This window comes from Pristis pectinata, chromosome 12 (assembly GCF_009764475.1).
Source record: "Pristis pectinata isolate sPriPec2 chromosome 12, sPriPec2.1.pri, whole genome shotgun sequence".
Taxonomy (NCBI): Eukaryota; Metazoa; Chordata; class Chondrichthyes; order Rhinopristiformes; family Pristidae; genus Pristis; species Pristis pectinata.
The window spans coordinates 50,286,273-50,300,772 of record NC_067416.1 but is presented as its reverse complement, the minus strand read 5'-3'; the positions used below and the strand labels follow the sequence as shown (position 1 = coordinate 50,300,772).

At 54.4% G+C, this 14,500-nt stretch overlaps 1 protein-coding gene across 1 annotated transcript; it reads left to right on the top strand.

Annotated features, from left to right (window-relative positions):
• Positions 1–753: 753 nt before the first annotated feature.
• On the top strand, positions 754–10,644 carry LOC127576399 (gastrula zinc finger protein XlCGF57.1-like). Its single transcript, XM_052026911.1, has 2 exons — positions 754–1,055; positions 6,087–10,644. The coding sequence occupies exons 1-2, from the start codon at positions 754–756 to the stop codon at positions 6,970–6,972; spliced, it is 1,188 nt and encodes a 395-aa protein (XP_051882871.1). The 3' UTR covers positions 6,973–10,644.
• The last annotated feature ends 3,856 nt before the right edge of the window (positions 10,645–14,500 follow it).

The following is a 14,500-nucleotide window of genomic DNA, read 5'->3' as shown; positions in this document are numbered from 1 at the left end:
GGTGCGTGGAACGCACTGCCTGCAGAGGTTGTGGGGGGCAGACACATTGGGAACATTTCAGAGACTCTTAGATAGACACACGAATGATAGAAAAATAGGGGGCTATGTGGGAGGGAAGGGTTAGATAGATCTTAGAGCAGGATAAAATGTCGGCACAACATTGTGGGCCGAACGGCCTGTACTGTGCTATAGTGTTCTATGATCTATAATCTTACATGCCGACAACATCGTAACGGTCGAAGGGCCTGATTCGGTGCTGTGAATAACTCTGTGAATCTATAACATTTCGACACATACAGAGGCCTGAAGTGCATGGCCGTGCGGGTGCGTGCCCAGGATTCTGAACAACTGTTTGCTTCATTTGTTGTCGTTGTGGTAATGGTCAGGCCGGATCTGTTTCGAATTAGCCCAGTTAACTTAATCCCCAAACACGTAACTAAACTGTCCGTGTTTAGTTTCATAAGACTCCTTAAATTGAGAACCTGCTCTCTCAGCTGGGCGCAGAAGTTCCAGCATTATTTTGAGGACGAGCTGTGAAGATCTCCTGATCAATATTTGCCCTTCGTTCAACATTGACAGAAGTGATTATCCGGTTGTAAACTTTGTTTCTTTTTGTGGAAGACAATTGTGTGTAAATCGGTTTCAGAACGTCCCATATTCCGACAGCACTTAAAATTTAAAGGTTCTTCGCCGGCTGCAAAACAAGTTGGGGCGACCTGAGGCAGTGAAAAGATTAGCTTTCAATGAGCTGCCATGGCGTCTGGAGGAGACCATAATTCCCCGCGCCGCAGAATACGCCCTATTGATACAATGGGAGCCGAATGCGCAGCCGCCAGAAACTGGCACCGGTCTCCCGAGCATGCGCCGTGGCGGGCTGCGGGGAGCCGGGGCAGCGGCGGGCGGAGGCCGAGCGAAGGTTCCGCGGAACACGGCGGCCGGTGGGATCGCAGCACCGAGGCCCGAGGAGCAGCGCCCGGCTGGCGGCAGAATCGGTGCGGGCTCCGGAAACACCGCGGGCCGCCCGCGCTGCGACACCGGATTGATTCCTGGGAATGGTGGGTTCGTCCCATTCGATGATCGGGTTAGGAGCGATTCATCGGGGAGGGGAGGGGAGGGGGGAGGAGGGGAGGGTGGGAGGGGGGAGGGGGGAGGAGGGGAGGGGGGGAGGGGGGGAGGGGGGGAGGGGGGGAGGGGGGGGGAGGGGAGGGGGAGAGGGGGGGAGGGGAGTGGGGAGGGGGAGGGGAGGGGAGAGGGGGGGGAGGGGAGGGGGGGAGGGGAGGGGGGAGGGGTAGGGGAGGGGGGAGAGGGGGGAGGGGAGGGGGAGGGGTAGGGAGGGGGAGAGGGGGGTAGGGGGAGGGGGGAGAGGGGGGGAGGGGAGGGGAGGAGAGGGGGGAGGGGGAGGGGAGGGGGGGAGGGGGAGGGGAGGGAGGGGGGGGAGGGGGGAGGGGAGGGGAGGGGAGGGGGGGAGAGGGGGGGAGGAGGGGAGGGGGGAGGAGGGGATGGAGGGGGGGGAGGAGGGATGGGGGGGAGGGGGAGGGGATGGGAGGGGAGGGGGAGAGGGGGGGGAGGGGAGGGGATGGGAGGGTAGGGGATAGAGGGGGGGGAGGGGAGGGGGAGAGGGGGGGGAGGGGAGGGGGGGTGGGGGAGAGGGGGGGGAGGGGAGTGGGGGGAGGGGTAGGGGGAGGGGGAGAGGGGGGGAGGGTAGGGGGGGGAGTGGGGGGGAGGGGAGGGGGGGGAGGGGGAGGGGAGGGGGGGGGAGGGGGGGAGGGGAGGAGGGGGGAGGGGAGGAGGGGGGGAGGGGAGGAGGGGGAGGGGAGGGGAGGGGGAGAGGGGGGGGAGGGGAGGGGGGGGAGGGGAGGGAGGGGAGGGGGGGGAGGGGAGGGGGGGAGGGGGAGAGGGGGGGAGGGGAGGGGGAGAGGGGATGGGGGGAGGGGGAGAGGGGATGGGAGAGGGGATGGGAGAGGGGGGATGGGGGGGAGGGGGGGAGGAGGGGATGGGGGGGAGGGGGGGAGGAGGGGATGGGGGGAGGGGGAGGAGGGGATGGGGGGGGAGGGGGAGGAGGGGATGGGAGGGGGGGGAGGAGGGGATGGGGGGGAGGGGGGAGGGGATGGGGGGGAGGAGATGGGAGGGGATGGGAGGGGATGGAGGGGGGAGGGGATGGGGGGGAGGAGGGGGGAGGGGATGGGGGGAGGAGGGGGGAGGGGGAGAGTGGGAGGGGAGGGGAGAGGGGAGGGGATGGGGGGAGGGGGGGAGGAGGGGAGGGGGGAGAGGGGAGGGGGGAGGAGGGGAGGGGGTAGAGGGGAGGGGGGATGGGGGAGGGGAGGCGGGGGGATGGGAGGAGGGGGGATGGGAGAGGGGGGATGGGGGAGGGGGGAGGGGGATGGGGGAGGGGAGGAGGGGGGATGGGAGAGGGAGGAGGGGGGATGGGAGAGGGGGAGGGGGATGGGGGAGGGGAGGAGGGGGGATGGAGAGGGGGGAGGGGGATGGGGGAGGGGAGGAGGGGGGATGGGAGAGGGGGGGATGGGAGAGGGGGGATGGGGGGAGGGGGGATGGGAGAGGGGGGGAGGGGGGATGGGAGAGGGGGGGAGGGGGGATGGGAGAGGGGGGAGGGGATGGGAGAGGGAGGGGGAGGGGATGGGGAAGGGAGGGAGGGAGAGGGGGGGAGAGGGAGGGGAGAGGGGAAGGGAGGGAGGAGGGGAGAGGGGAGGGGAGGGGGAGGGAGGGGAGTGAGGGAGGGAGGGGAGGGAGGGGAGAGGGAGGGAGGGGAGGGAGGGGAGGGAGGGAGGGGAGAGGGAGGAAGGGGAGTTGGGAGGGAGGCGAGGGGGGAGGGAGAGGGAGGGGGGAGGGGAGTGGAGGGAGGGAGGGGAAGAGGAGGGGGGGGAGAGGGGAGAGGAGAGGACGGGACCAAAACCCACGCTACTTGTTTGGATGTTTAGGTTCCTGTCAAAGTCGAGTTTACTGTCATCTGCATAAGAGCAATAAAAAAACTTGCAGCAGCATCACAGGCACATGGTTCAGAGGAGCGGGGTTCACAAAAAAATTAAACATTAAACATAACTCACATGACGACCCTTATTTCATCTCCCTTGGGATGAGGGTCATCATTCCAAGTATGAGGTTTCCCCACACCCACACGTCTGCCCTCGGCCTCCTCTCTTGCCAGGTCGAGGCTAAACTGCAAATTCGGGGAACAGCACCTCCCGTTCCGCTTGGACAGTCTCCAACCTGGCGGCAGGGACATCCTGTTCTCAAACTTACGGGAACCGCTCCCCCCTCAGTCCCTTTTCTCTCTTCGCTCTCCTGATCCACCTGACCGCACCCACCCGTCCCCCCACCCTCTTCATCTGCCCAACACCCACACACCCCTCCCACTGGTTCCCCTCCCCACCTCTCTCCCTTGATTCCAGGCTCCACCTTCCTCTGCAATCAGATTCTATCATCTTCAGCCCTTTGTCACTTCCACCCACCACCCCCCATCTTCTGACATTATCCCCACTCTCTCGCCCCCTCCCCCCCCCCCCATCTGCCTGTCACCACCTCCCCCCTCCTCACTTGGATCCACCCATCACCTGCCAATCTTGCTCCACCCCTTCCTCCCACCTTTTTAAACTGGCTATTTCCCCTCTGTCTTTTGGCCCAGATGAAGGGTCTCGACCAGAAACGTCAGCTGCCCATTTCCCTCCATAGATACTGCCTGACCTGCTGAGTTCCTCCAGCACTTCTGCTCATCATATGAAGTGCCTCCTTCGTTATTCTCCTCCTGCAGCAGCACAGGAAGATCCCGATTATTTTCGGTTTACCCACTGGTTGCAAGCTCTGAACAGACAGCACCCGAGGTCGGGATTGAACCCGGGTCACTGGAGCCGTGAGGCAGCAGCTCTACCAGCCGTGCCACTGTGCCGTCTCAGCGGAGCAACCCGCACGTTGAGGGTTCAAACAGCATTAGAACCCAACACTTGCAGATTTCAGCCTTGAACCCTGACCAAGTGCTAGAGACATCGCCAGCAGGCGCTGCCATCTGTTCCAGTAATTGGATAATAACAAAAAAATGCTGGAAATACTCAGCCAGTCAGACAGCATCTGTGGAGAGAGAAACAAGAGTTTGTGTTTCAAGTTGAGAATCCAGTTTCAGGGAAGCTGGAACTTGTATCTTCTGGGGGCCCTGTTATCACAGCCTTCAGGGTCAGGAAGTTGTGGGCATGCTATGTTGGCGCCGGAAGCGTGGCGACACTTGCGGGCTGCCCCCCAGAACAATCTATGCATTTCGCTGTGTGTTTCGATGTACGTGTGACTAATAAAGATTTTACTCTGAATTTCTCTACAGCTTATGTTTGCCTAAGTGGATTGAAGGTCACTTTCTTTCTCTCCCCCTCCTTTTTTCAAATAGTAGCGGTTAAATTCACCACCCTCCCATCTGCAGGAACTGTTCCGCGATGCAGATCTTGTTGCCACCCTGTTACAAAGGGCGTGGTAGCACTGGTGAGAGTGCAGAGGAGATTCACCGGGATGTTGCCTGGATCGGAGGACTTCAGGCATGGAGTGGAGACTGGGTATAAGCTGGGTTTGTTTCCCCTGGAGTGAAGGAGACTAATGGGTGACCTGACAGAGGTGTATAAAATTATCAGAGGCATAGAAAGGGGAGATGGTCGGAGTCTTTCCCCCTTTCTAATGGTTTCAAAAACAAAGAGGGCATAGGTTTAAGGTGAGAGGAAGGAGTTTTAATGGGGATCTGAGGGGTAAATTTTTTTTTTATGCAGAGTGCTTGACAACTGGAATTTGCTCATCAGGGCTACTGGAATCAGATGCAATTACTATGAATTCTGGCTGCTGTCAGTAAGGAGTTTGTACGTTCTCCCCGTGTGTCTGCTTGGGTTTCCTCCGGGTGCTCCGGTTTCCTCCCACATTCCAAAGACGTCCGGGTTAGGAAGTTGTGGGCGTGCTCTGTTGGCGCTGGAAGCGTGGAGATGCCCCCCAGAACGCTGTATTGCAAAAGATGTATTTCACTGTGTGTTTCGATGTACATGTGACTAATAAAAATATCTTTTTCTTCTTCTTCTATCTCCTGTTTAAGAGGGATTTAGACAGATTCTTAAAAAGGGAAAGTGTAGAAGGTCTTTGTATGGGCAAAGGGGATGAGCAAAAAGGTCAGCATGGACGTGGTGGCTCAAAGGGCCTGTTTCTGTGCTGTACTTTACCCCCTGACCCTCATGAATTTTGGAAGATGACCATATCCATGGCTGCTTCTTTCATTGCCCTGCGATGCAGGGTATCAATCCCTGTCCACTTATATTGGCTTTCGGTCCCATTAATTTTTCCAGCACTTGAACAGTGAAAACAGAACCCTCCTTATCATTAAACTCTTGGTTCCCAAGCGTTTCTGAGAGGGGCAGCACGGTAGCGTAGCGGTTAGCGCGACGCTATTACAGCGCCAGCGATCGGGGTTCGATTCCCGTCGCTGTCTGTGAGGAGTTCGTACGTTCTCCCCGTGTGTCTGCGTGGGTTTCCTCCGGGTGCTCCGGTTTCCTCCCACATTGCAAAGACGTACGGGTAGGTTAATTGGGTTTAAAATGGGCGGCGCGGACTCGTTGGGCCGGAAGGGCCTGTTACCGCGCTGTAGATAAAATTTTTTTTAAAAAAAGTCCTCTTTCAAAAAGACGAGTATTTGTTTAACTGTTCTGCCACTCCTTTGCTCCCCAGTTGCCGATGCTCCCTGCGTTCTCTCCAGCACTGCCCTCCTCTGCAACTTGAAACATGTTTTGTTTTCTAAGGTTTCCCAGTTTCTGGTGGGAGATTGTGGAAATGGAACGTTGGCAGGTAGTTTTCTCCCTCCACAGGCGCTGCCTGACCTGCGGAGTACTTGCAGAATTTACTGCGATTTCAGGTTTCTAGCAGTTTTTTTTTTATGTGGTCTTTCCGTTATCAGAGGCTCTCTCACCTCCTTTTCACTACATTCAATGCACTCTGTACTAACTCACTGTAACTGCACCGTGTAATGAATTGACCTGTACGATCGGTATGCAGGACAAGTTCTTCACTGCACCTCGGTACAAGTGACAATAATAAACCAATACCAATTTGTTTCGCAGGGTATCAGTGATGGAGGGTTCACGGACAGGAAGCTCAGACCAAACAACAGGTTATGATCCGCCGGGGTCGCCCGACCCACAGGGATCCGCACCTTTGGACGCGGGGGCAGAAGGCTCCGTCCTCAGCGGGGAGAAACGGTTCCCGTGTTCCGAGTGTGGCCGGGGCTTCAGCCGAGCATCTCTTCTGTCGAGGCACCGATGCAGACTCAGCGGGGAGAAGCCGTGGAAATGCGGGGACTGCGGGAAGGGCTTTAGTTACCCGTCTCAGCTGGAGATCCACCGCCGCAGTCACACCAGAGAGAAACCGTTCATCTGTTCCATGTGCGGACAGGGGTTCTATTGTTTGTCCAACCTCATCACGCACCAGCGATTTCACACCGGGGAGAGGCCGTTCACCTGCTCGGAGTGCGGGAAGGGGTTCAGTCAACCATCCAACCTGCTGAGACACCAGCGATTTCACACCGGGGAGAGGCCGTTCACCTGCTCGGAGTGCGGGAAGGGGTTCACTCAACCGAGCTCCTTGCTGACGCACCAGCGGGTTCACACGGGGGAGAGGCCGTTCGTCTGCTCAGAGTGCGGGAAGGGGTTTACTTTGTCTTCCCAGCTGGTGAGACACCAGCAAGTCCACACCGGGGAGAGGCCGTTCACCTGCTCCGAGTGCGGGAAGGGGTTCACCCAGTCGTCCTCCCTGCTGACCCACCAGCGAGTCCACACCGGGGAGAGACCGTTCACCTGCTCCGAGTGCGGGAAGGGATTTGCTCAGTTATCCAACCTGGTGACGCACCAGCGGGTTCACACCGGGGAGAGGCCCTACATCTGCTCCGTGTGCGGGAAGCGATTCACCTACTCATCCAACCTGTGGAAGCACCAGCGGATTCACAAGTGACTGCAGGTCCTGCTCCCTTCTGCCAATGGCAACGACTTCCCTTCCTCCACTGTCGGGCCACTTTGATCAGGGGGTCATCCGTGTCCACCTGAGAGAACACACGGCTCCCAGCTTAACATCTCGTCAGGACAAGGTTCCCTCCTCCAAGCACCGGAACATCCGGTTGGATTCTTGTGTCCGAGTCTCGGGAACTGGACAGGAAGTGTCAATCTTGTGCCCCAGAGGTGAGAGTGCAGCCTCCGAGTCCTGGCTGACCAGAGAAACGGGAGATCTCTGCTTCGAATTTAGCTCCAACACCAAGTGTTTTGGAATGGTCTCGGAAGGGTAGGGTTTCCAGACAGGAATTGCAAACTAACCGTGACGCCACCACCTGATTGTCACGTGAGCCACCCGCACCCAAACATCACGGGGAAAGGTTTGCTCCATCCTGGGCGAGGAATCACAGACTTCGGCATGATAGGAAGTCTGTGACACACACTGGAGTGACTGTGCTCCAGAGCATCGACTGAGAACTTTAACAACAGACACTTTTTTTTGTGAACATACAAAAGTTTATTCACTAAAAGCACCACTAAATGATATCCAGTGTCAAAACTTCAGCAACCGACACAAGAAAGAAAAAAACTATGCAGACAGATTCTAACTACACAACTACAGCAGAGAACGCTAACTAACGACCTCCTATTTCGATTCACTACTTTGGCTAAGAATCTCGTTCACACCGTCCACGACACACGCGATCCCCTGAGGGTCCCACTGTAATTCACCCAGAGTGCCCGCGGATACAACAGACACACTTGACACACACACCCCTCTGAGGGTATCCCGGAGAACTGACTTTGGAAACAGTTTTAACAAGATAGACAGCCATACCTGACCTTCCCCTCACTGTGCATGGGAACAGGAGTTGCCGGTCAACTGACCATTGGAAAGCACACGTGAGGGAGTGCACAGGACGCCATCCCACCCTCTGAGTCTCTGCCAGCTCCCAGCAGATTCACATCAGTCCCATTTCCCCCTTTTTTTTCCTCTCCTTGTTGCCTACTTTTTCCCAGCTGCCCATCGACTCCCAACCACTCCCACTTCTCCTGGCATCCTCCCTGGGGCTCCGTGCAGGAGCCACTGGACCTAACGGTGCATTTTTGGAATGTGAAGTGTTGGAGCCTGATAGAAGAATGTAAAGTTATGAGAGGCATGGACAGGGTAGATAGAGCGTTTTTTCCCCTGCAGGGTGGAAATGTCAAATACTAGAGAGTATGGGTTTAAGGTGAGGGGGGAAAGTTTAAAGGAGATTAAAGTTTTTTTTTTATGCAGAGTGGTGGGTGCTTGGAATGGGCTGCCTGGGGTGGTGGAAGCAGATGCGATAGGGGTGTTTAAGAGACAAACACATGAACAGGCAGGGAACAGGGGGAAATAGACCACGTGGTGGCAGATGTGGTTTAAGCTGGCGTCATGTTGGTACAGATATCTCGGTCAAGCTTTTTATCCAGTTTAGAACTAGCTTCCAAAGTAAGTTGAGGGTCTCCATTACCCTTGTCATCAGCTGCAGCTTTAGCTCTGGTATTCATTTCCGGCAATTAAAAATCAAAATCGGTCTTGTAAAAGTGTTATAAAAGTCTTGTTAAGGGGTGGTGTACAAGAAATTAAAAGGTGATTGGGGCAGAGCCAAGATACGACTTACCCCATCTAGCGCCAGCAAGAGAGTCCCGGTACAGATATCTTGGACCAAAGCTTCAATGTGGGAGGAAACCAGAGCACCCAAGGGAACCCCACACAGTCACAGGGAGAAGGTACAATGTCTACTCAGTCTGCACTGGGGGTGGTGATCGACCGCCATGCAACCCCGCGGAGAGACCTTCACCCACAATGCAGTGGGAAGGAGGGACCCTCCTGTTCACAAGACTCGAGTCTCTCTAGCAACGAGCCCACTTCGGTGGGCTGACTGTGAGAAGCACAAAGAAATCCCGTGACCTGAGAAATCACCAGCGAGTTCACACTGGGGAGAGGCCAGACATCCGCTCTGAATGTGGGAAGGGGCTCACTCTCCCAACCGAGCTTCTGGGACACCAGTGGGTTTACACGAGTGGTGGGGGTGGGGGGATGTTTCAATGTACCAGATGTGGAATATTTAATCACCACGGCCGTTCAGACCCCAGGGAGGTATTGGATTCTGTGCTGGTGACTGAACCCTGGATCTAGGTACAGAGGGAAAGACTGAATGTCTTACAGAACATTACAGCACAATACAGGCCCTTCGGCCCACAATGTTGTGCCGACATTTTATCCTGCTCTAAGATCTATCTAACCCTTCCCTCCCACATTGCCTCCCATTTCTCTATCATTCATGTGTCTATGTAATAGTCTCTTAAATGTCCCTGATGTATCTGCCCCCACAACCTCTGCCGGCAGTGTGTTCCACACACCCACCACTCTCTGTGTAAAAATAAACTTACCCCTGACATTCTGCCTTATGCCTTCCTCCAATCACCTTAAAATTATGTCCCCTTGTGTTAGCCGTTGTCACCCCGGGAAAAAGTCTCTGACTGTCCACTCGATCTATGCCTCTTAGCATCTTTTACGCCTCTATCAAGTCTCCTCTCATTCTCCTCCTCTCCAAAGAGAAAAGCCCCAGCTCACTCAACCTATCCTCATGAGACATGCTCTCCAGCCCATGCAGCATCCCGGTGAATCTCCTCTGCACCCTCTCTGAAGCTTCCACATTCTTCCTGTAATGAGGTGACCAGAACTGAACACAATACTCCAAGTGTGGTCTAACCAGAGTTCTATAAAGCTGCAACATTACCTCGCAGCTCTTGAACTCAATACCCAGACTAATGAAGGCCAACACTCCATACGCCTTCTTAACAACCCTATCGACCTGCGTGGCAACCTTGAGGGATCTATGGATGTGGACCCCAAGATCCCTCTGTTTCTCCACACTGCTAAGAGTCCTGCCGTTAAGCTGGTATTCTGCCTTCAAATTCGATCTCCTGAAGTGTATCACTCCACACTTATCCGGGTTGAACTCCATCTGCCACTTCTCAGCCCAGGTCTGCATTCTGTTGTAACCTACAACCTTCTACACTCTCCACAATGCCACCAACCTTTGTATCATCAGCAAATTTATTAACCCACCCTTCCACATCCTCATCCTGTGTGCACCTGAGAGTTTGATCAATTGACCAGCCTGTAGGGGTGGGCAAATGTTTCCTTGGTAAAAATGACTAGCAGGGCAGGTTGACGGTAAGAAAGGAAATTATCCATCCCATTGGGAGAAAATCAAAGGCAGGCTGAGTCGATCAATGTCAACATAGAGGCAGGCAACACAGAAGCAGGCTCTTTGGCCCATCACCTCAATGCTGACCATCAAAGTACCCTTCCATAATAACCCTGTTTGCCCGCACTGTGTCCATAGCCTTCTATGCCCTGGTGATTCAAGAGCTCATCCAGATGCTTTTAAACATTGTGGGATTAAAATACGCAGCGTAGTGGTTAGCGTAACGCTATTACAGCGCTGGGCGATCCGGGTTCGATTCCGGCCGCTGTCTCTGAGGTGTTTGAACTTTCTCCCTGTGACTGCGTGCATTTCCTCTGGGTGCTCTGGTTTCCTCCAACATTGCAAAGACGTACGGGTTAGTAGGTTAATGTGGGTGTAATTGGGCGGCGCGGACTCGTTGGGTCGGAAGGGCTGTATAAATAAAGTTTTAAAAAGTTTTAAAGTGTTAAAACTCCTCTGTACGTAAGGGGGGAGCCCTAACCTGCTCTCTGAATGGGAAGGAATTCACTGACTAACACTCCGGTTGGAAACACTTCACGCCAATGAACTGATGTCACTGTCTGGACTGTGGGAAGCACTTTCATGGGTTCTGTTGCCCTGATAACACACCGAGGAGAGGCCCTTCACCTGCACCGAGTGCGGGAAGGGGTTCAGCCAGTCATCCCATCAGCGAGTTCACTCTGAGGATAAAGTTTAAATATACCATCGGGTGAATATTTAAATGTAGCCGCTGAAACACCCGTGAGTCAGTGAGTGACCGTGGGTGTTGGATTCTGCAGATGTCGCTGACGTTCATCACACCCGGGTTCCAGCTGTGTCTGAGTTCTACAGGAGGCAATTGAACCGTCCACTTGGCGCCTTGTGCAGTTCCACCATCCCATAAGCTCTCTCAGTCCGCCCCACCTTCCAACACAAACTCCTTATCCCTCGATTGCCTTAATACCTACGAATCTACTGACCTCTGCCTTCGGCAACAAAGCCTCCACGACCTCCTTGGCTAAATTTCAAGTCTGCAGCATCTGCAGCGATTCGGTTACAGTGCACAGGCGGGAGTTGGTTTCTTGTGAAAGTCGACCCGCGCTGTAATAAAGCAGACAACAGCAGAACCAAGGAGCATACATTAAGTTCTTTGTTGTTTAATGCTAGCGGGAGTGGGGGTACATGGAGGAGCAAACTGTCAGCGCTGCTCTTCCCTGCACGTGGCCCGACTCAAGGAATACAGGGTGCTAACGAACATAAATACCTTGTTCTCCAGTGGGTGTCCACCTACTGCACAGGCGTACCCATATTTGGGGATGCTCGACCAGCTCATGCTACCATTGGTCAAGCCGAGACTGCTGTGTGCAGCCAGACAGGTTAACACATCTTTCACAGTTAGTCTGAAACAACCCTGTTTCCTTGTGGCCTTGAAGCTCAGCAAGTCCTTACAGGAGCAGGTGGCTCAAGCTGTTTACCAGTAGAGAGGGAGAGTAACCCTTTGTTCACCAGAGCTCCCTTCCATCGTCTTCTACATTCTGACGATGTGAGTGTCCTCTGTGTCTGGGCTTTGTTCTTTTGGATCTATGTTAAATAAATCCATTCTGTGTTTGAGACTATCCCTGCTTCAAAGCTTTAACGTGTCTTTTATGCAGGGAGTCTACCGAGCAACTATCTCATATTCATGTATCCTATGCACACACGACACAGAAGGAGTCCATTTGGCCCATCTCAGTGCTATTCCCCCAATTATTTACCGACAACCTATTCTCCCCCACCTGCCCATCAACTTCATCCTGATTCTCCTGCCAACTACCTGCACCATGGGGCAGGTTAGGTCCCCGCCAGACTTTCTGCTCTCAGTTAGCTTCCTCCCACCTCACGCTGCGGGAATAATCCGCTCTTCTCCCTGTGTCTGTACCTCTCTCCCTGTGTCTGTACCTCTCTCCCAGCAAATGCGACTCCCCTGTTCTTGCTCGACTCCTCCCCAAGGCCGCCTGTCGCCAGTCCTCCTGGTGAGGAAATTTCTCCCGAATTCCCAACTGGATTTTCTCCAGACTGAAGGATACTGATGGAATTCCCTGGGTCAGAACCGGTTCCACCCCCCCAACCTCCCCCCCCCGGGGACATGGCTCAACTGAAGTGCCCGAGCCCCACCCTCTCCCACCTACACCGAGTGGAGCCCCCTTGACCTTGGCTCAACACACAGCCCTCCACCGCTCGGAGAGACCCCGGTGCCTGTGCTTTGAGGAGCTGAGCATTACAAGAGCAAGCATTGATATGGCATTGCAATGTTAGTTCATAAATAGGACATTGCAACAGCAACATCTTTGACGGGATATCACAGTAACAGCTCCCAGCATGGTTGGCGTTTTACAACAACAATCGGGATAGGTGAGCTTTGACGAAATAATTCACACTCACAAAATATTACGGCACTTGTATCAAACAAAAATAATTTGGATTGACAGGTCAGTACAGCAGCAATTCACGTAGCCAAGACACCAAGACTAACTGTGAGGCAGCCAATGAATCTGCCGCTTCCTACCTTCAGAGAACCGGGTTCAGTCCTGACTTGGTGTGGACACCTAGCTGTGACTACGTTTTACGTGAGAGGAGACATGGTGGAGGTGTGCAAAATATTAAGAGGAATAGATAGAGTGGACAGCCAGCGCCTCTTTCCCAGGGCACTAATGCTCAATACAAAAGGGCATGGCTTTAAAGTAACGGGTGGGAAGTTCAAGGGAGATATCAGAGGGAGGTTTTTTTACCCAGAGAGTGGTTGGGGCATGGAATGCGCTGCCTGGGGTGGTGGTGGAGGTAGGTACATCGGTCAAATTCAAGAGATCGCTAGATAAGCATATGGAGGAATTTAAAATAGAGGGATATGTGGGAGGAAGGGGTTAGATAGGTGAGGTTTAAAGGTCGGCGCAACATTGTGGGCTGAAGGGCCTGTATTGTGCTGTACTGTTCTATGATTCTATGTTTCCATGAGGTGCTCCCGTCACCCTCCCCCCACGACCCCCAAAATCATTAATTGTTGGATTTGGTAGAATCTGGGGGCGAACTGTTGAGCGTGCAAGGAAGAATTTTTAAATAGAAAAGGCTAATGTGGGATTGGTGTAAAAAAAGTGTTTGATGGTCAGCGCTGCCTTGGTGGGTGGAGGGCCGGGTTTCGGTGGTGTCTCCGCGACTCTGTGACAGGCTGTGGCAACAACAACTGACGCTGAAAGAGAATGATTGCAACAACTGGCATTGTTAGGCAGCACAACACTTGACTCGTGTGGATGGATGGGGCGGTATGGTGGGGTGGCAGTAAACGCCGCCGCCTCTGCGGCTCCCCCGGCCCGGGTTCGATCCTTGCCTCCTGCGTGGGCAGTGCGGGAGTTTGCACATTTCCCCTTCGACAGAATGTATTGCCCTTCGTCAGTCGTGGGATTGAATTTAAGAGCCGAGAGGTAACGTTGCAGCTGTACAGGACCCTGGTCAGACCCCACTTGGAGTACTGTGCTCAGTTCTGGTCACCTCACTACAGGAAGGATGTGGAAGCCATAGAGAGGGTGCAGAGGAGATTTACAAAGATGTTGCCTGGATTGGGGAGCATGTCTTATGAAAACAGGTTGAGTGAACTCGGCCTTTTCTCCTTGGAGCGACAGAGGATGAGAGGTGACCTGATAGAGGTATATAAGATGATGAGGGGCATTGATCGTGTGGATAGTCAGAGGCTTTTCCCCAGGGCTGAAATGGTTGCCAGAAGATGGCACAGGTTTAAGTTGCTGGGGAGTGGGTACAGAGGAGATGTCAGGGGTAAGTTTTTTACTCGGAGAGTGGTGAGCGCGTGGAACGGGCTGCCGGCAACGATGGCGGAGGCGGATACGATAGGGTCTTTTAAGAGCCTTTTGGATATGTACATGGAGCTTGGAAAAATAGAGGACTATGGGTAAGCCTGGTAATTTCTAAGGTAGGGACATGTTCAGCACAGCTTTGTGGGCCGAAGGGCCTGAATTGTGCTGTAGGTTTTCTATGTTCTATTTTCCCGAGTCTCGCTCTCCCACGCGCCATTCGGAGATTAAATAGCGGCTGTCAATTAACCCCTTAGTGTAGGTGTGTGGAAGACGATTCAAAGGGGGAGCGAACGAGTCACAGGGTCACACAGCACGGAAACAGGGCCTTCAGTCCAACTCGTCCAGTGACTGCGTTTCAAAATAATGTTAGGGAACATGGGAGCCGCTGCGTGCATGGCAAGATCCCACATGCAACGGCGGGATAATGACC